The sequence below is a fragment of the Saccharomyces kudriavzevii genome (assembly GCF_947243775.1).
Source record: "Saccharomyces kudriavzevii IFO 1802 strain IFO1802 genome assembly, chromosome: 8".
Lineage (NCBI taxonomy): Eukaryota > Fungi > Ascomycota > Saccharomycetes > Saccharomycetales > Saccharomycetaceae > Saccharomyces > Saccharomyces kudriavzevii.
Window position 1 is genome coordinate 174,388 of NC_079279.1, and position 17,752 is coordinate 192,139.

General features: G+C 41.8%; 9 protein-coding genes across 9 annotated transcripts; 7 read left to right on the forward strand and 2 right to left on the reverse strand.

Moving 5' to 3' along the window:
- Positions 1 to 913: 913 nt before the first annotated feature.
- Positions 914 to 2,989, forward strand: NCP1 (NADPH--hemoprotein reductase; the record flags this gene model as incomplete). The annotated part of the gene is made up of 1 exon (XM_056228420.1): positions 914 to 2,989. One exon carries the CDS (start codon positions 914 to 916, stop codon positions 2,987 to 2,989), a length of 2,076 nt encoding a protein of 691 aa, XP_056088143.1.
- Positions 2,990 to 3,169: 180 nt separating this feature from the next.
- On the reverse strand, positions 3,170 to 3,910 carry SKDI08G0890 (HAD family hydrolase; the record flags this gene model as incomplete). The annotated part of the gene is made up of 1 exon (XM_056228421.1): positions 3,170 to 3,910. The coding sequence occupies one exon, from the start codon at positions 3,908 to 3,910 to the stop codon at positions 3,170 to 3,172; it is 741 nt and encodes a 246-aa protein (XP_056088144.1).
- Positions 3,911 to 4,690: 780 nt separating this feature from the next.
- On the forward strand, positions 4,691 to 6,376 carry DDE1 (Dde1p; the record flags this gene model as incomplete). The annotated part of the gene is made up of 1 exon (XM_056228422.1): positions 4,691 to 6,376. One exon carries the CDS (start codon positions 4,691 to 4,693, stop codon positions 6,374 to 6,376), a length of 1,686 nt encoding a protein of 561 aa, XP_056088145.1.
- A 176-nt stretch (positions 6,377 to 6,552) lies between these two features.
- On the reverse strand, positions 6,553 to 7,440 carry INM1 (inositol monophosphate 1-phosphatase INM1; the record flags this gene model as incomplete). The annotated part of the gene is made up of 1 exon (XM_056228423.1): positions 6,553 to 7,440. One exon carries the CDS (start codon positions 7,438 to 7,440, stop codon positions 6,553 to 6,555), a length of 888 nt encoding a protein of 295 aa, XP_056088146.1.
- Positions 7,441 to 9,546: 2,106 nt separating this feature from the next.
- Positions 9,547 to 11,115, forward strand: YHK8 (Yhk8p; the record flags this gene model as incomplete). Its single annotated transcript, XM_056228424.1, has 1 exon — positions 9,547 to 11,115. The coding sequence occupies one exon, from the start codon at positions 9,547 to 9,549 to the stop codon at positions 11,113 to 11,115; it is 1,569 nt and encodes a 522-aa protein (XP_056088147.1).
- Positions 11,116 to 11,436: 321 nt separating this feature from the next.
- Positions 11,437 to 12,168, forward strand: FSH1 (putative serine hydrolase; the record flags this gene model as incomplete). Its single annotated transcript, XM_056228425.1, has 1 exon — positions 11,437 to 12,168. The coding sequence occupies one exon, from the start codon at positions 11,437 to 11,439 to the stop codon at positions 12,166 to 12,168; it is 732 nt and encodes a 243-aa protein (XP_056088148.1).
- Positions 12,169 to 12,638: 470 nt separating this feature from the next.
- Positions 12,639 to 14,291, forward strand: SMF2 (divalent metal ion transporter SMF2; the record flags this gene model as incomplete). Its single annotated transcript, XM_056228427.1, has 1 exon — positions 12,639 to 14,291. One exon carries the CDS (start codon positions 12,639 to 12,641, stop codon positions 14,289 to 14,291), a length of 1,653 nt encoding a protein of 550 aa, XP_056088149.1.
- Positions 14,292 to 14,678: 387 nt separating this feature from the next.
- COX6 (cytochrome c oxidase subunit VI) lies at positions 14,679 to 15,125 on the forward strand (the record flags this gene model as incomplete). The annotated part of the gene is made up of 1 exon (XM_056228428.1): positions 14,679 to 15,125. The coding sequence occupies one exon, from the start codon at positions 14,679 to 14,681 to the stop codon at positions 15,123 to 15,125; it is 447 nt and encodes a 148-aa protein (XP_056088150.1).
- Positions 15,126 to 15,829: 704 nt separating this feature from the next.
- CIC1 (Cic1p) lies at positions 15,830 to 16,957 on the forward strand (the record flags this gene model as incomplete). The annotated part of the gene is made up of 1 exon (XM_056228429.1): positions 15,830 to 16,957. The coding sequence occupies one exon, from the start codon at positions 15,830 to 15,832 to the stop codon at positions 16,955 to 16,957; it is 1,128 nt and encodes a 375-aa protein (XP_056088151.1).
- Positions 16,958 to 17,752: the final 795 nt, after the last annotated feature.

Genomic DNA, 17,752 nt, shown 5'->3' on the forward strand with positions numbered 1-17,752 from the left:
CGCGGGCAGGTTCTTAATGGAGCACCGGTACGTCCGGAAGTCGACGGACCAAGGGTCCCGCACGGACAGGATACTGTTCGAGAGAGCATCCTTCAGTTCCGTCAGTGTAGCAGGAGTCGCTCTTTCCACGAATATAACGCTGCCAAAAGAAGAAAAAAAAACTCTTGTTAGTAAGGAATGGTTCGGTTGGCGAGAGGACGGGAGGACGGGAGGACAAGAAGGGAGATTCCGGCTCTACATACGCTGATTTTGCCATGATGGATTGCTACTGCGTTTTGAGCGGCGAAGTGAGATTTCTGCTCTTCTCTCTGTGAAATTTCACTTTGAACATCACACCGCGTACTGGAACCTAAAAGCACAAGAAAGCACACATCCATGAAATCACCCAAGTACAGAGGCAGCCCACCCACCCCTCGCTTGATTATATATACACACAAATCTATGTACCTACGTATCTACAAACGCAGCTGGCCGTCCTCAGCCCCTACGCGTACGAGCCAGACCCTTGCTCGCAGTGCATAACGCACGAAACTTCTTTGAAAGAAACATCGCCCAACAATACAGACGCAAAACTTAAACAGATCGCACAGCCTGGGGGAGGAAGCAACCGAAGCTTCATCACGGCACAGTACAGCAGCACCGATACTGCTCTGATCACACTCCACGGCGCATCACGTGTGCTCGTTTAGCGATCAACCCGCTATTGTTCTCCAGCCTGTTTTTATCGTTTTGCATTTTTTTTCGGGCTGCCTTCGTTCTTCGAGGACAAACGCACCTTGTAAAGCCCAGCGAGAGGTTATATATATATAGTATAATATAGTGAACAGTGCATTGTACAGTTTGTGCTCCGGCAGTGGTTACCGCACACTAGACAACGACCGCGCTTTTCAAGTGATTTACTGCTGCACATATCATGCCGTTTGGAATAGACAACACCGACTTCACTGTCCTGGCGGGGCTAGTGCTTGCCGTGCTACTGTACGTAAAGAGAAACTCCATCAAGGAACTGCTGATGTCCGATGACGGCGATATCACAGCCGTCAGCTCGGGCACCAGGGATATTGCGCAGGTGGTGACTGAGAACAACAAGAACTACCTGGTGCTGTATGCTTCGCAGACCGGGACTGCCGAGGATTACGCTAAGAAGTTCTCCAAGGAGCTGGTGGCCAAGTTCAACCTGAACGTCATGTGCGCGGACGTTGAGAACTACGATTTCGAGTCGCTAAACGACGTGCCTGTCATTGTGTCCGTCTTTATCTCCACATACGGTGAAGGTGACTTCCCCGATGGGGCCATTCAGTTTGAAGACTTCATCTGTAACGCGGAAGCTGGGTCCCTGTCGAATCTGAGATACAACCTGTTTGGTCTGGGAAACTCCACCTACGAGTTCTTTAATGGTGCCGGCAAGAAGGCCGAGAAGCATCTCTCCGCCGCGGGCGCTACCAGACTAGGTAAGTTTGGTGAGGCTGACGATGGTGCAGGAACCACGGACGAAGACTACATGGCCTGGAAGGACTCCATCTTGGAGCTCTTGAAGGACGAACTGCATTTGGACGAACAGGAAGCGAAGTTTACCTCCCAGTTCCAATACTCCGTCTTGGAGGAGATCAACGACTCCGTATCGCTTGGTGAGCCCTCTCCGCACTACTTGCCCTCGCACGAGTTGAGCTGCAACGCGGATGGGATTCAGCTGGGCCCCTTCGACTTGTCTCAACCTTTCATTGCCCCCATCGTCAAATCTCGCGAACTCTTCTCTTCCAACGACCGTAACTGCATCCACACTGAATTTGACTTGTCTGGCTCTAACATTAAATACTCCACTGGTGATCATCTTGCTATCTGGCCCTCCAACTCATTGGAAAAGGTCGAGCAGTTCTTGTCCATATTTAATTTGGACGCTGAGACCATTTTCGACTTGAAGCCCCTGGACCCCACCGTTGAAGTTCCCTTCCCAACCCCAACCACGGTGGGTGCCGTCATCAAACACTACTTGGAAATCACAGGCCCTGTGTCCAGACAGTTGTTCTCGTCTTTGGTTCAGTTCGCTCCCAACAGCGACATTAAGGACAAATTGGCCCTACTGTCCAAGGACAAGGACCAGTTTGCCGTAGAGATAACTTCAAAGTATTTCAACATTGCCGATGCTTTGCATTATTTGTCCGATGGCGTTAAATGGGACACCGTCCCCATGCAATTCTTGCTCGAATCAATTCCTCAAATGACTCCTCGTTACTATTCCATCTCCTCCTCTTCCCTGTCCGAAAAGCAAACAGTTCATGTTACCTCTATCGTGGAAAACTTCCCCAACCCAGAATTGCCCGATGCTGCCCCCGTCGTTGGTGTGACCACTAACTTGTTGAGAAACATCCAATTGGCCCAAAACAACGTTAACATTGCCGAGACTAACCTACCTGTTCACTACGATTTGAATGGCCCACGTAATCTTCTCGCCAAGCACAAATTGCCCGTTCATGTCCGTCGTTCCAATTTCAGATTGCCTTCTAACCCTTCCACGCCAGTTATCATGATTGGCCCAGGCACTGGTATTGCCCCATTCCGTGGGTTCATCAGAGAACGTGTTACATTCTTGGAACTGCAAAAGAAGGGTGGCAGCAACGTCTCCCTAGGTAAACATTTGCTGTTTTACGGGTCTCGTAACACGGATGACTTCCTATACCAGGACGAATGGCCAGAGTACGCCAAGAAGCTCGACGGCTCATTCGAAATGGTGGTGGCTCACTCCAGGTTACCAAACTCCAAGAAAGTCTACGTTCAAGATAAATTAATAGATTGTGAAGACCAAGTCTTTGAAATGATCAACAACGGTGCATTTATCTACGTTTGTGGTGATGCAAAGGGTATGGCCAAGGGTGTGTCCACTGCCTTGGTTGGAATCCTCTCCCGTGGTAAGTCTATTTCTACTGACGAAGCCGCCGAACTAATCAAGATGCTCAAGACCTCTGGTAGATATCAAGAAGATGTATGGTAGTCTTCCATCAAATCTTCGGCGCGGTTGTTCAACCGCACGATCTGTATCAATCAAAAACAAGTCAGAAAATAAAAAAAAAAAAGAGCTTATATACTCACATACTAAAAATCATACGCAGTCCAGCTTTTGCTTACACATATACTTTATCTATATATACGTGTTTTGCCACGTCACGTGTGTTTAATCCCTGGTCAATGGGTTATCAACCTGGATGACAATACCGTTTGCATTGTTCTTAACCACGGAGATCTGCGTTAGATCGCATACCACATAATCTGCGCCGGCATCAAATAAAACACTCTTATCGTACGAAGACGTTATGCCCACGGTAATTGCACCCATTGCTTTACCGGCTTTTATGCCCACAGGCGCATCTTCAAAGACAACATATTTCAAGTCCTTTTTGTCAGTCAATTGCAAATCCTGGCGCAATAAATCACGGGCCCTTGCATATCCCTCAGGATCTGGCTTACCGTTCTTCACGTCAAACCCGGTAATGAAAATCTTGGGCATCCCAACTTTTTTCAATATTGTCTCGAACCATGAAAATGCCAGGTACGGAGAACCGGAAGTGACAATAGCCCATTTCCTCTTTGGTAGCTTCTTTTCATCCTCAACGTCTACATCTAACGATAGCAACAAATTATCTGCACCAGGGATGAGACTAACAGTATCCAAGTAACTATCAGCCATATCCTTTTCTAGGGCAATAACACCTTTATTGTCCCTATTATCCAATCTTGGAAAAAACTTCTTCATCATCTCTTGTGATCTTGCACCATGAGAATGCTTGAATAATTCGACAGGATCGACCCCATGCTGGTGGCATAGTTTGGTCCAGGCACTTTCTGCGGCAGTTGTTGTACTAACAATGGTCCCGTCTAAATCAAATAGGCAAAAATCTACTGAAAATTGTGGCATTTGGGCTTGAAATTTTTATCTGTATGGTGGTGAACTTATTGATGATGCGTATCAGAGTGCAATCACTACTCTGGAAAGTAGGAAAGCTTGTTATTTGTATATGTTTCTATCAATTGAAACTTTCGCCAGCGCATAAAGTTCATGAAAATCCTCGAGAATTCGACCCCTTTCCCCACGATTGAAGGAATGACGGAATGCATTCAGCCCACGGGGTTACTCTCGATGACAAAGCCACCAAGTTATTGCACCGTGTCCTTATCGCAGAGCACAAGCGTGATCGTAAATAATAAGAAGCCAAGACTCACACCAAGAGGTAAAGGGAATACAGGATACGAAAGCATGCATAGTGTGCCACACTACTTGTTCTCTCGACCGATAAGACGACGGTGAAAAGAGGACAGCAGAACCACTCTCAGATGAAAAAATGAACAGTCGTTTTGGGAGATCATTCGGTCAATGATCTTAACACAATTTAAACTCCTGAGATATCACCGCCTACCCCACTATGGCTTGATAATAGTGGGCACCCCAGGACCCTTACTTTTTAACTGAAAAATCTCGTCACTGCCTTTATTCCCTTTTGCGCGTCGTTAAAAAAGTTTTGAAATGTGCCATAAACGAACAGCGGTTTAATGAGGTCGCCTTGAATGAAGATTGCTCTGCAGCAGTCTATACTTCGGCACAAATTGATCTCAAGCTTCTCATCTGCTCGGAATTTGAAGTTCACAGTACATTTTGGATAGGACAATAGTTAAGCAGGCGGCAAAAATTGGATGCGCGATGGATTGGTCGTTTCTATTACAACTACTAGTAACACTATTGGTAATTCTACTAGGTGCCAACTGGTTGTTAAGCTCTTTCCTACTGGATTTTAAGAGAGATTTGACGGCGGTGGCCTTGGCCCAGCAATCCAGCATATCCAGTGTTCGTAACGAGAATGAAACAGCATACTATAGAAGTATTCTAGTGCCTACTGGATTCCCCTTGACTACAGGATTAGGGCTCTCTTTGAAGTATAAGATAAGAAATGGTAACTTTGGGGATGTTTGGAATGCGATAATGGAAATTTCCAAGGGAAAAAATACTATTCGGTTGATAGGGGACGATAAAAGACATTCATTGGGTGAACTCAATGGCATGGCCAAACGCCTATTTCGGAAACTTTCTGCTGATAGCTATAAGAATATTGGTATTTCTAATTCCATTGCCACTGTAGAAGGGTTTACTCTCGCTCTGGCTTCTATGATGACCACTATAAAGACAGGTTCCATACCTCATTTTTTGCCAGCAGTTCCTAGGCAGCGAGTGGAGGATCTTGACGTTCTGGTCATCGATTCATGGAGATCTTTCAAGATGTTAAACGGCAGCGAGAGTTGGTACAAGCTGATCATTGTCTGTGATGACCCTAAAAAGGCACCACAACTTGGTACGAAAAATGATAATGTTGTTACTTGGAAAGGACTTGTAGACGGCTTTGTTTACGATTCGGAGTTCCGCTATACGCCGCAAGATGACAACTCCGATGATAAGAAACTTTTTGCATACGTAACTTCCCCGTGGAATGGAACCAATAGCTTCAATCAGATCTGTCTAGTGAGTAACATTGCGGAATTCATCAAAAGCTTCCCCTTGAATAATGAATTGACTAGCAGTGAACATTTATCAATTTCAGCAAAACTAGCAAGCTCCAGCGCAAGCTTACAAATATGGGGGAAGCTTTTTGCTGTCTTATTACATGGTGGATCTGCATCATTTACTAAGCAAGCAACTTTGGATTGCAAGTCAGTTCAAGAATCTACACTATTATTTATTGAAACGGAACAGATCATTAAATTAATGAACTCTACTTCAAAAAGCGGTTTGCTGCATAAAATTTACTTATCCTGGGCCACCAATTTGCTGAGCGAAGGCATCTTTACTAAAATCGCCGAAGTCGAGCCAAATTCTCTTAAAAAATTAAGATGTGTTTATTTAGCAGATTATGTGAAAGATGCTGAGGTTATCTCAACGTTTTCGGAAAAGATTCCTCAATTGAAGAAGATTAATCAAAGAACCACCCCAAGCACTGAGCAATTGAATAAATTAAGGGCACAGTTGGGATCCCGTGTGGTTCTAGAGTTATACTGTCCATACCTTATCATGGGGCCCGTAGCACATACGAATTTTTATGATTATAGAGTTTTTGAGAAATCAGTGGATGATAGCGTTGTTTGTTATGGACCATTGGGCACGACTCTAGAGGGTAAAATGGTGGAAACGGAAACAAACCCACTTTTGAACGTAGAGAAAAGACAGGGTATGTTGTGTATTCGTGGCTTTAACATAGGAAAACCAACAGACCCAGATCGTTTAAAACAAGCCATGAATTTAGCCGAGAAATTTGGAGGAGGTGAAGGCTGGATGCCTCTGGTTAACGTGTTTGGATTATGGGGCCAGGATGGTTGCCTATACACCTATAACCAGTAAGAGTATCTATTGATCCATTCTCTATTCTATTTATTTTTTTTTATTATTTATTGCTATTATTATTATTATTACTATCAGTATTTTATATATCCTTCCCATCCCTCACTAGCTAATGATATACAAATAGTCTTCATGTTTCTCTTTCCTTGATTTATTCTATTTTGCTGCATCAAGAATTAGTCGTATTTTAGCTGGCCATCAACACAACTCCAAAAATCCGTAATGTATTTTGTTTGCTCATCAGTTTCGTTATTAACTGTTCCCCTTACAGCCAAATATGACCGATTATCGACACCTATATCCCATTCACCTGGGTTGGCGCCTACCACACGACCACCAACTTCTTTAAGAATGCACCATCCAGCACATACATCCCATGAATAACAACCGCCATCCCAGTAACTGTCAAGGTACCCCATGGCGATGTATGCCATGGTCATTGCCGAGGAACCCAAGTTTCTGAAGCCGTGAACAAATCCATAATCGCATGATAACAGCTTCTCATACGTGGCCATCTTCGTTTTGAAATTCTTTCCTTCTCTAGCTGAGCCTGGTTGCAATGCAACCACAGATTTATTTAATGTTAAGGGACCCATGGACGCCAATTTTGATTTATAGTCGAACTCTTTTTTATTGACTCTTACACCATTACCTTTAGAAGCTGATATGAGAAGGTTGATGTGAGGATCGTAAATAACCCCAACTACGGGCTCTTTATTTATTGTAAGACCCAGTGAAGTACAACTGAACGGGAAGTCATGAACAAAATTTGTGGTCCCATCAATGGGATCAATGATGAATGTAGGGTCATTGGTAATCACAGTTTCTCCTTTCACGTAACTTTCTTCTCCAATAAACCTGAAATTTGGATATTGGGCTTTTGCAGATTCCCAAATTAGCTTTTCAACTTGTTTGTCGACTGCAGTAACGATATCGACCCTTCTGGAACCTGTCTTCAAATCATAATCCTGTTGAGTGCCTGACTTGGACTTGATGATTGGACCTACTTTCTCAGTAGCAAGATCACAAAGAAATTTCTCTATGGAGGCTAAGTCTACAGTCATGATATGAATGCGTATATGTTTGTCAACAAATAGTCTCTTGTTCGGTAAAGAATAGTGGCAACTCCAATTCTATGTGGGGAATATATTCAAGGTGAGAGATCAAGTATCTATATTAATACTGTTTTGGGAGATACATGGTCCGCAACAATGAAAGTCACTCGATGCATGATTCCAGAAGGTCTTTTTTTCATATATCATCAGGTGAAAAATCTCGCAATGACGCACGCCATTTGATAAATACCCAATTTTTCCGATGGGGCGTGGAGTTCTTTCTTCTGTACTTAAAACGTGCGTCATTAGTAATAGACAGGGTTTTCATATTCAAAATTCACCATCTATAGCCTGCTGCCTATTTTTAGGTCAGCGGATGTTAATCCTTTCATTAGTGTTATATGTAATTCCACTTATTCAAGATATGAGTGTGTATTTTTGTCCCAAGTCTTCGTGGAAAGGACTATTGATCATGCATGTCGATGTGAGTCGGTGACAACGGCGTCGATCGCTGTTTACCCACTGCGTTCAGCTCTGATAGTGTCTTGAGCTTGAGCCAATGTTTGATCAAAACCCTTAGTGACCTTTTCACTACGGCATTTATCAATTTTCTCAAGAGCACCAAAGGAGGTGAAATTGGCTAAACCCAAAGTAAATACAGACAGGAGGATTGGCTGTAATCTTATGACTATTTTTTGCCAGTTTTCCTGCATTCAAGTCCATAGTTTTTCGATGCCCTTCTTGTGAGCTCTGATTTCTTGCATTAGGATGTAGAAGTCTTGGTTTAAAATTGAACCATTCAACAGGTATAACAAGGTTTTTTTCAAGAGTTTACTGTCCACAAATCTACTCAACGCCCTTAGCGCGACAATTTTTCATCTAACGACACAGGATTTTGGTAGATGTGGGAAATTATTCCGTAGCTGTTTTCTTCGCCAATTCTGGCAAGGAATTGAACACAATTGGCTTGACCAACACAGGAATGGTCTTCTTATTCTCGTTGGCGTACTTTTCAAACATTTCCAGAGCAAAGTTTTGCATTTTCTTATCGCCAGAAGTGCATGCAGCAATGAAAAGAGCGACATTTAGACCTTGAGTGGAGTGGTAAATTAGTTATCCTCTCTGATATTTCATCTCAATTCGAAGAGTCTGTTAAAGACTAATTCCGGAATAAATTTATCAAGAGCATTTAAGACTTTTTCAGGTTCAAAGACCCAATTTGATTTCGGAGCGTATATACTGTCCCCAAACAACAAGCAAGTCTTCCATTTTCCAATTGTAAATCAAGTTCAAGAAGGTTTTGGTGGGCATAAAACCAAATGCGGAAAGGGCTTCTGCGCATCGGCGACTAAATCCAACGCGATCGTCAATGGATAATAAATCAGTCTGCTTAGACAGTTTGGTCCATCTCTTGGTTCATCAAAACAAGATAAGTTGGAAGGGTAATTTGGCCTAATTGAGTAGATACGCTCCAAAAGAAGCACCGAATTACGCAAGATTCTATAGATAGAAATATAGAACAATTAATTAGGAAGAGATACATAGCAAAAAGTTCTGGTCACTAACAAAAGGTAAAAAAGAAAAAAAGGGAAGAAATGTGTCAAAGCGGCTCATCTAGATCATAAAGTGAAAAAGAAAAGCCAAAGGCTGCCACTGAAAAGTATTGGCTGCCTAAGATCTCCAAAACTGCATTCTTCTGAAGCAAAATAGGGAAAAGAATGTAGCTCTCCAGATCTCCGGACCGAATTACCCAGTTTTCTTTCTCTTGTACACGTACAGTTAGCATCAATGGCACCAACGATTATGGAGTTAGTGGTATGTAGCTGACTAATTATAACTTAGACTTACCATTGCCGGAGATAGAAGGGCAGAGGTTCGGCGTTGGCGCGGAGATTGGCTTTCTTTTCGCCGCTCGTTCGGTGTTAGCGTAACCTATTGTTACAAGATAATACGCAGAAATTTTTCCTGGCAATGAGGCGGACTTCATATTATCCCATTGTGTCGAGCAATAGTGTCTGCTCTCGGGTGCGTAACAATCAATTGAATGTATATAAATGGCAAATCCGTATTTTATTTGGTCGATGGAATATCACTGCGTGGCTATAAAATACGTGTATGCGGACATTAAAACAGAATATGACTTCGGTAGATCCAATTGCGGGTGCACAGCCGTCGTCATCGGAATTTACTGAAGAAGAGAATTGCTCAATACATTCAAACGAAGTTGCAAAATTGGGCTCGGAATTGACTAATGAACGAAAAGATGACGGCAGACAATCGTACGAAGTGGCTTTCAGCGACGATTTCGCGGACCCAGAAGATATAGCAAGTCATATGAGCATGGGCCACCGGTACTACATTTCTTCTTTGATCACGTTCACGTCCATGGTAATCACGATGATCTCTTCTAGTTGGACGCTCCCCTCAACGCACATCATTGAGCACTTTCATATTTCGCACGAAGTCAGCACTGTGGGGATTACGCTGTATGTTTTTGGTCTTGGTATAGGTCCCTTGTTTTTGTCCCCACTCAGTGAACTATATGGACGAAGAATAACATTTTTATACGCCCTTATGCTCAGTATCATATGGCAGTGTCTGACTATTTGGTCCGGGACCATTGCGGGTGTCATGTTTGGTAGGTTTCTGTCCGGCTTCTTTGGATCAGCCTTTCTTAGCGTGGCTGGCGGTGCCATTGCCGATATTTTCGATAAAGACCAAATTGGAATCCCCATGGCAATATATACTACATCTGCCTTTTTAGGACCCTCATTAGGCCCGATCATTGGTGGAGCTCTGTACCATGAAAGTTATAAATGGACTTTTATCACGCTTCTAATCACTTCGGGATGTTGCCTCGTTTTGATTATCTTCACCATCCCAGAAACGTATAAACCAGTGCTTCTGATACGCAAAGCTAAGAGATTAAGAAAGGAGGAAAGCAATGGGCGGCGTTACTATGCCGCTTTGGAAGTTACACGTGAACAGACGTCTTTGCTTTCCGCAGTCTTTCTCTCAACCAGAAGACCCTTTGGGTTGTTACTTCGGGATCGAATGATGGGTGTGCTTTGCTTTTACACTGGACTAGAGCTAGCCATCATCTATCTATACTTTGTAGCATTCCCATATGTGTTCAAGAAACTTTATAACTTCGGGCCCATGGAGATAGCATGCTCATACATCGGCATCATGGTGGGCATGCTCCTTTCTGCCCCTACATGTTTACTATTCCAAAAAACGTTTCAATGGAGAGTCAAGAGAAATAATGGTGTCAAGACGCCCGAGATGAGATTCGAGCCCTTGTTCTACGGCGCATTCTTGACCCCGATCGGGTTGTTTATCTTTGCATTTACTTGCTACAAGCATGTTCATTGGATTGCTCCCGTTATAGGCAGTGCTATTTTCGGTTCGGGCGTCTATTTCGTCTTCACTGGTGTTTTCGCGTACACAGTTGACGCCTACAGAAAATATGCGGCCTCTGGCATGGCTTGCAACACGTTTGTGAGGTGTATAATGGCCGGTGTATTCCCTCTATTCGGATTACAAATGTATGAGGCAATGGGCGTGAATTGGGCTGGTTTCCTCCTGGCAATGGTGACTGTAGCAATGATCCCGGTTCCGTTTCTGTTCACCAAATACGGCGCCCGGTTGAGAGCTAAATCGCCGTATGCATGGGATGATTGATTCCTGCATATTTTGCTTTTTTTTCCGTATTTCCTTTTTCAATGTTGCATAATCTTGTTCGGCTTACGTCATTGGTGAGAGATTTGATCCGGATCTTCAAAAGGCAACACATAGAAAAAGAAAGTAGAATTTTTGCTTTTTTGCATATCGCTTATTTCCGCATATTTTCTTTTTCCTTCTTTTAGTTTTTCGAGCCTTTTTTGGTTGCAATGCATATTATATATAGACCATACAAAGGCGGGATGCCAAGTATTGGCGTGCAGATTTTTATTATGTGGTAACCGTAGCACTTATAGATATCTAGCTTGTGATAAAGAAAAGATGACTGTACAAATTCCAAAATTATTATTCTTACACGGTTTCTTGCAGAATGGCAGAGTTTTCTCAGAAAAATCATCCGGCATTCGAAAACTATTGAAAAAGGCCAATGTGCAATGTGACTACATTGATGCGCCAGTGCTTCTGGAAAAAAAGGACCTCCCATTTGAAATGGACGAAGACAAATGGCAAGCCACTTTGGATGCAGATGTTAACAGAGCCTGGTTCTACCATAGCGAGATCTCCCACGAACTGGACGTCTCCGAAGGTGTGAAGTCTGTGGTAGAATATATCAAGGCCAATGGACCATACGACGGCATCGTCGGTTTCTCTCAGGGTGCCGCGTTGTCTTCCATCATCACCAACAAGATAACAGAGCTGGTTCCACACCACCCAGAATTCAAGGTCAGCGTGGTCATTTCCGGCTATTCCTTCACTGAACCAGACCCAGAACATTCCGGCCAACTAAGAATCACCGAAAAGTTCAGGGACTCATTCGCGGCAAAACCAGACATGAAGACCAAGATGATCTTCATCTACGGTGCTTCTGATCAGGCAGTCCCATCTGTAAGATCCAAGTTTTTGTACGACATCTACCTAAAGGCCCAAAATGGCGATAAAGAAAACGTATTAGCTTACGAACACCCTGGTGGCCATATGGTTCCAAACAAGAAGGACATTATAAGACCAATTGTTGAACAAATTACCTCTTCCTTGCAAGAAACTTCTGAATAGGCTGTGAGTTAACGGTTACATACTTGTTTAGATTTCTTTATCACACGCAGGGCGCGTGGAGTAAGTATCCGTAGTATATATGTACATATGTGTGTGCTTTTCTATAGAACGAACCATAAGTTTGTAGTTTCTTTCTTCTCTTCCCTTTTTCAAGCAAGGTTGCATGTACGCAGCAAGCCCGCTCGGCGCGAAAAATCCACACCCGGGGAATTTCGACGTGGCTTGGCTTACAAAGAACCTATTCAAGAATACTCTTATTCTTTCTCGAAGAAATAAAAGTAAAGACAGAAGAATCACCAGAAAAAGAACTTCATTGGATCTCAGCGTTTTTTTTTTTCTTTCAACACTTCAGTGTTCACATTTGTTCAGTTACCCAAACCTCAAAATCGCTATTTGTTTTGGTATTACCACTCACGCATCTCAATTCTCATTTCCAACTAGTTTTGTCATATACATAGCGTTTATGTTTAATGGTGTCCCAAGAATATGAGCCTATCCAACGGAGCAATGAATTCCAAACAGACAGTAATACCACCAAGCCTGCATATGATGACGAAAATAGCAGACATGAGTTGCCTCGCCGCACAACGTTGCGGCCAGACTCCACATCCTGGAGTATAATCGGAACATTGAGAAAGTACGCAAAGTTCATTGGACCTGGTTTAATGGTCTCTGTATCATATATGGACCCTGGTAACTATAGTACGGCTGTGGCAGCAGGTTCTGCTCATCGGTACAAGCTTTTATTTTCGGTCCTAGTTTCTAATTTCATGGCAGCATTTTGGCAGTACCTTTGCGCCAGGTTAGGCGCCGTAACGGGTCTAGATTTGGCTCAAAATTGTAAGAAACATCTGCCTTCTGGACTCAACATTTCCCTTTACATCCTTGCCGAAATGGCCATTATTGCGACGGATTTGGCAGAAGTGGTGGGAACTGCCATTTCGTTGAATATACTTTTCCACATACCACTCGCCTTGGGTGTCATTCTTACTGTGGTGGACGTCTTGATTGTTCTGCTCGCCTACAAGCCTAATGGATCTATGAAAGGTATCAGAATATTTGAGGCGTTTGTTTCCTTATTAGTGGTTCTTACCGTAGTCTGCTTTACGGTGGAATTATTTTACGCTAAATTGGGTCCTGCCAAGGAAATATTTTCTGGATTTCTGCCCAGTAAAGCTGTTTTCGAAGGCGACGGTCTGTACTTAAGTTTGGCAATTTTAGGTGCCACAGTGATGCCTCATTCATTGTATTTGGGGTCGGGCGTGGTTCAACCGAGATTAAGAGAGTACGATATCAAAAATGGGCATTACTTACCTGGCGTGGATGATATGGACAACAATCATCATAATTATAGACCATCTTATGAGGCGATTAGCGAAACTTTACATTATACTATTACAGAATTGTTGGTTTCGTTGTTTACGGTGGCATTGTTTGTAAACTGTGCCATTCTTATAGTCTCTGGGGCTACATTATACGGATCTACTCAAAACGCTGAAGAAGCTGATTTATTTTCCATCTACAACCTGCTGTGTAGCACTCTTTCCAAGGGCGCAGGTACCGTGTTCGTGCTAGCATTGTTGTTTTCAGGACAAAGTGCCGGTATTGTCTGTACATTAAGTGGACAAATGGTTAGTGAAGGGTTCCTAAACTGGACTGTTTCTCCAGCATTGAGAAGGTCCGCTACGAGAGCGGTAGCCATCACGCCCTGTTTGATTTTAGTCCTTGTGGCCGGACGAAGTGGTCTCTCTGGGGCTTTAAACGCCTCGCAAGTGGTGCTTTCTCTGTTGTTACCCTTCGTATCTGCACCATTGCTCTATTTCACTTCGAGCAAGAAGATTATGCGCGTACAGCTCAATCGTAGCAAAGTACCCTCAAGAACTACAGACAAGCAATATGTGGGCGACCGTGGTGAGGAAGATGAAACTATCGAACTGGAAGAAATGGGAATGGGTGGCAGCAGTACCCAGGAACGCGGCCTAGTCTCTCCTGTCCCAGAATACGAAGACATGAGCAATGGAATAATCGTGACGGTGCTTGCAGTCATAGTGTGGCTGATCATTTCAGGGCTGAACTTCTACATGCTAATCGGTTTCACTACTGGCAAGGACGTTCACCTCTAATCTAACTTTTTCTTAAATGAATACTAAATAGGCATTTTATTTGAACATATTAATACAAAGTGAAATAGAACGCCAAAGGCGCTTATACTCGTCGTATTGTCGCCCTACACGAGCCAATCAGAACCCCGCGCGTTATTTCCGCCGCTTGCTTCTCTGTTTGAATCTCCCTATGAAAAGGGACCTAATTAATGTGGACAAGGCATTAATAAAGAACAATATTTGCTTGGATATCAAGGTGCCAGATCTCAAACTCACTTGATTTCCCTAGCACTCATTCCCGCACACCTATTTATTAAAACGATTCGAGGATTGTATCGTACCTGAAGTTGACGGCAGACGAACAAGCGAACAACTGTATTTGACACATCTACTAATAAATACACAGCAATGTTATCGAGGGCCATATTCAGAAACCCTGTCATAAATAGAACACTACTAAGGGCCAGACCCGGTGTCTACTCTGCAACCAGATTGACTAGAAGTTCATTGATTCAAAGTAGGAAGTACTCTGATGCACATGATGAAGAAACCTTCGAGGAATTCACCGCAAGATACGAAAAGGAATTTGACGAGGCATACGATTTGTTCGAAGTACAAAGAGTGTTAAATAATTGTTTCTCTTATGATTTGGTTCCTGCTCCTGCAGTTATCGAAAAGGCCTTGAGGGCCGCCAGAAGAGTCAATGACTTGCCTACCGCTATTAGAGTATTTGAAGCTTTAAAATACAAGGTCGAAAATGAAGACCAATACAAGGCCTACTTGAATGAGTTGAAGGATGTCAGACAAGAATTGGGCGTTCCCTTAAAGGAAGAGCTATTTCCAAGCTCTTCCTAATCGTCATGAAAAAGCTACTCAGCAACGCCTGTAGTTGTGTTGTCCGTTTTTTTATTTGTGGAAAGCTCCTCCATTTGAAATAAGACTCGTATTTATTTTGTAAAACGATTTTAGTTTTTATTTTTTTCCTCTTCTCCTTTTGTCGTATTATTTGTTTTTATCCTTGATGGATATTTATCAATCCGGAAACTAATAATCCAAAATGAAAAATTGGAATAACAAGACGGAGAAACAAAAAAGTAAACGAAAAATATTTATATTTAACCATTATGATTCTCCAGCTTAGTTTTTTCTGTCCTTTTTGCTCTAACAAGTTCCATTGTTGGCAACAATAGAAGGTCATGAATTACCTTTGATGCCTCTTGTATGCTGGCTGATGGGAATGGGAATAATAATGGGGAAAATGATAAGATAACTAATAACTATATAAAAACAAAAACTCTGGTATACATCATTAAACGATCACCCAATTACTCTTGTTTTTTTATTCCTCATTGGTGTATTATTCAATTGTGTGGTATATTGTCACTTCATACTAAAATTGAAGAAAGATTTTTATGAAAGAAAAATTTTCCACTGGAGCTCATCGCAAAATTTGAAAACTAGCGAAAAATATTTGAGTACTGTTGTGAGAAATAGTGTGCTTCACTGATAGCATTTAATAATAGGCGATCAAACTCACACTCCCGAATACAAACTATACGATGGCTAGAAAGAATAATTCAAGGAAATCCACACCTGTGAGTGCACCAAATAAGGAAAAGAAGAAGGTTACCCAAGAGAAGCTTTCTACAATCATTCCAAGAGAAAGAACTACCAAAGCTATTGATGAGCTCATAAAGTTCACTTCTAATTCTCAGGATGATAAGGAAGAAGAACAGAATGGTAAGAAGAAATTATTGGAAGACGACGAAGAAGACCTGAAGAAAGATTTACAATTAATTGTAGTGAATAACAAATCATTCACCGGTACTTCCAAAACCTTCAAATTGAAATTATTAAACGTTAAACATTCTCTTTATAAGCCTTGGAAACAAGCTAGTGCAACCGCTATCAAGGATTTCAAAACTCTATTGATCTTGAAGGACTCTGATATCAAGAAGGTATCAGAAGATGATTTATTTGACAAATTAGATTCTGAAGGAATCAAAATTGATGAAATTATTTGCGGTAAAGATTTAAAGACTGTTTACAAGGCATACGAGGCTAGAAATGCTTTTATTTCCCAGTTTTCCCTAATCTTGGCAGACGACAGTATAATTACATCTTTGCCAAAACTTATGGGTGGTAAAGCTTACAACAAAGTGGAAACTACTCCTGTAGCAATCAGAACGCAGGCAAATAAGGAATTTTCTCTAACTACCTTGACAAACAACATCAAAAAGGTATGCCACAATCAATTGCCAGTAAAACTTCCAAGAGGTACCACATTGAACGTCCATTTGGGTAATTTGGAATGGTTAAAGCCGGAAGAATTTGTAGATAACGTTGAGTCAATCTCCGAGCAATTGATTGGGGCGTTCCCAATAAGATCCGTTTTCATCAAGACGAACAAATCACCTGTATTGCCATTATACTATAACCAAGATGTTCTTGATGAACTTGTCGCTAAGAAGGAGAAAGCCGAAGAAAATACTGCAGACGATACGGTCATCATTGATGGTGTTCAAGTTCATTTATCCACTTTCAACAAGGGTTTAATGGAAATTGCTAACCCTGCTGAGTTGAGTTCAATTTTCTCCAAACAAGTCAATAATGCCAAAAAGAGATCTTCTAGTGAACTTGAAAAGAAATCTAGTAAGTCCCAAACTGTTAAGAAAGCTAAGAATTAATGTGTTCTATCACCTTCTATCTCTCCTTTCAATTTTGCCCTTTTTAGAAGAAAAACTTAACTTTTCATAAAGTGCGGCGCATATGTACATATATCTATATATGTTTTAAGTGTATATTAAATATAAAGTCATCATCTGAATATTGGTTTCATGGTCTAGGTAGTTTACATTTTCATTTGATCAGTTTTGGTGTTCGCAGATGTCGAACCTGAATTACGATTGAAAAGCGAACTGCAGAAACAGAGTTTTATTTCACTAATAATTTCAAGGATAGTTATTGAATACATAGTGTATGTACTTTAAACATCTGGAACAAATAAAAGAGGATTAAAAAGAAAAAAAACATTTTTTTTTTATTGAGGCGACATATATGATACCTAATTTACCTAATTTACCCTTTTTTTTTAATTTTTATAGATACTTATAACTTGACACTGACTTAGAAAATATTTAATGTACCCAAACTGAGTATAATAGTTGACTAAATTCTTCCATTTCAGAATTTATGATGGCTAATGAGCACATGAATGTATTTGGAGATAATTCCTTCGTTTACTCAGAGCAGCATGGCTTCTTAGTTTTTTCAGACTTTGCTCCACAGGGGCATTTGTCATCGCTGTTGCAGCCGATTGGGCATCTGCACGATTTTTGGCATTGTTTATTGTTCTTGCAGCTACCGCACTGGCATTGGCATTCATGGCCCTCGTTTTGGAAATCGATTAATTCGCTGAACATTTTGTGTGATGATTGATTAGTTGGTTAGTTGTTTGTTTGTTTTTGATGGTTTCTATAGAA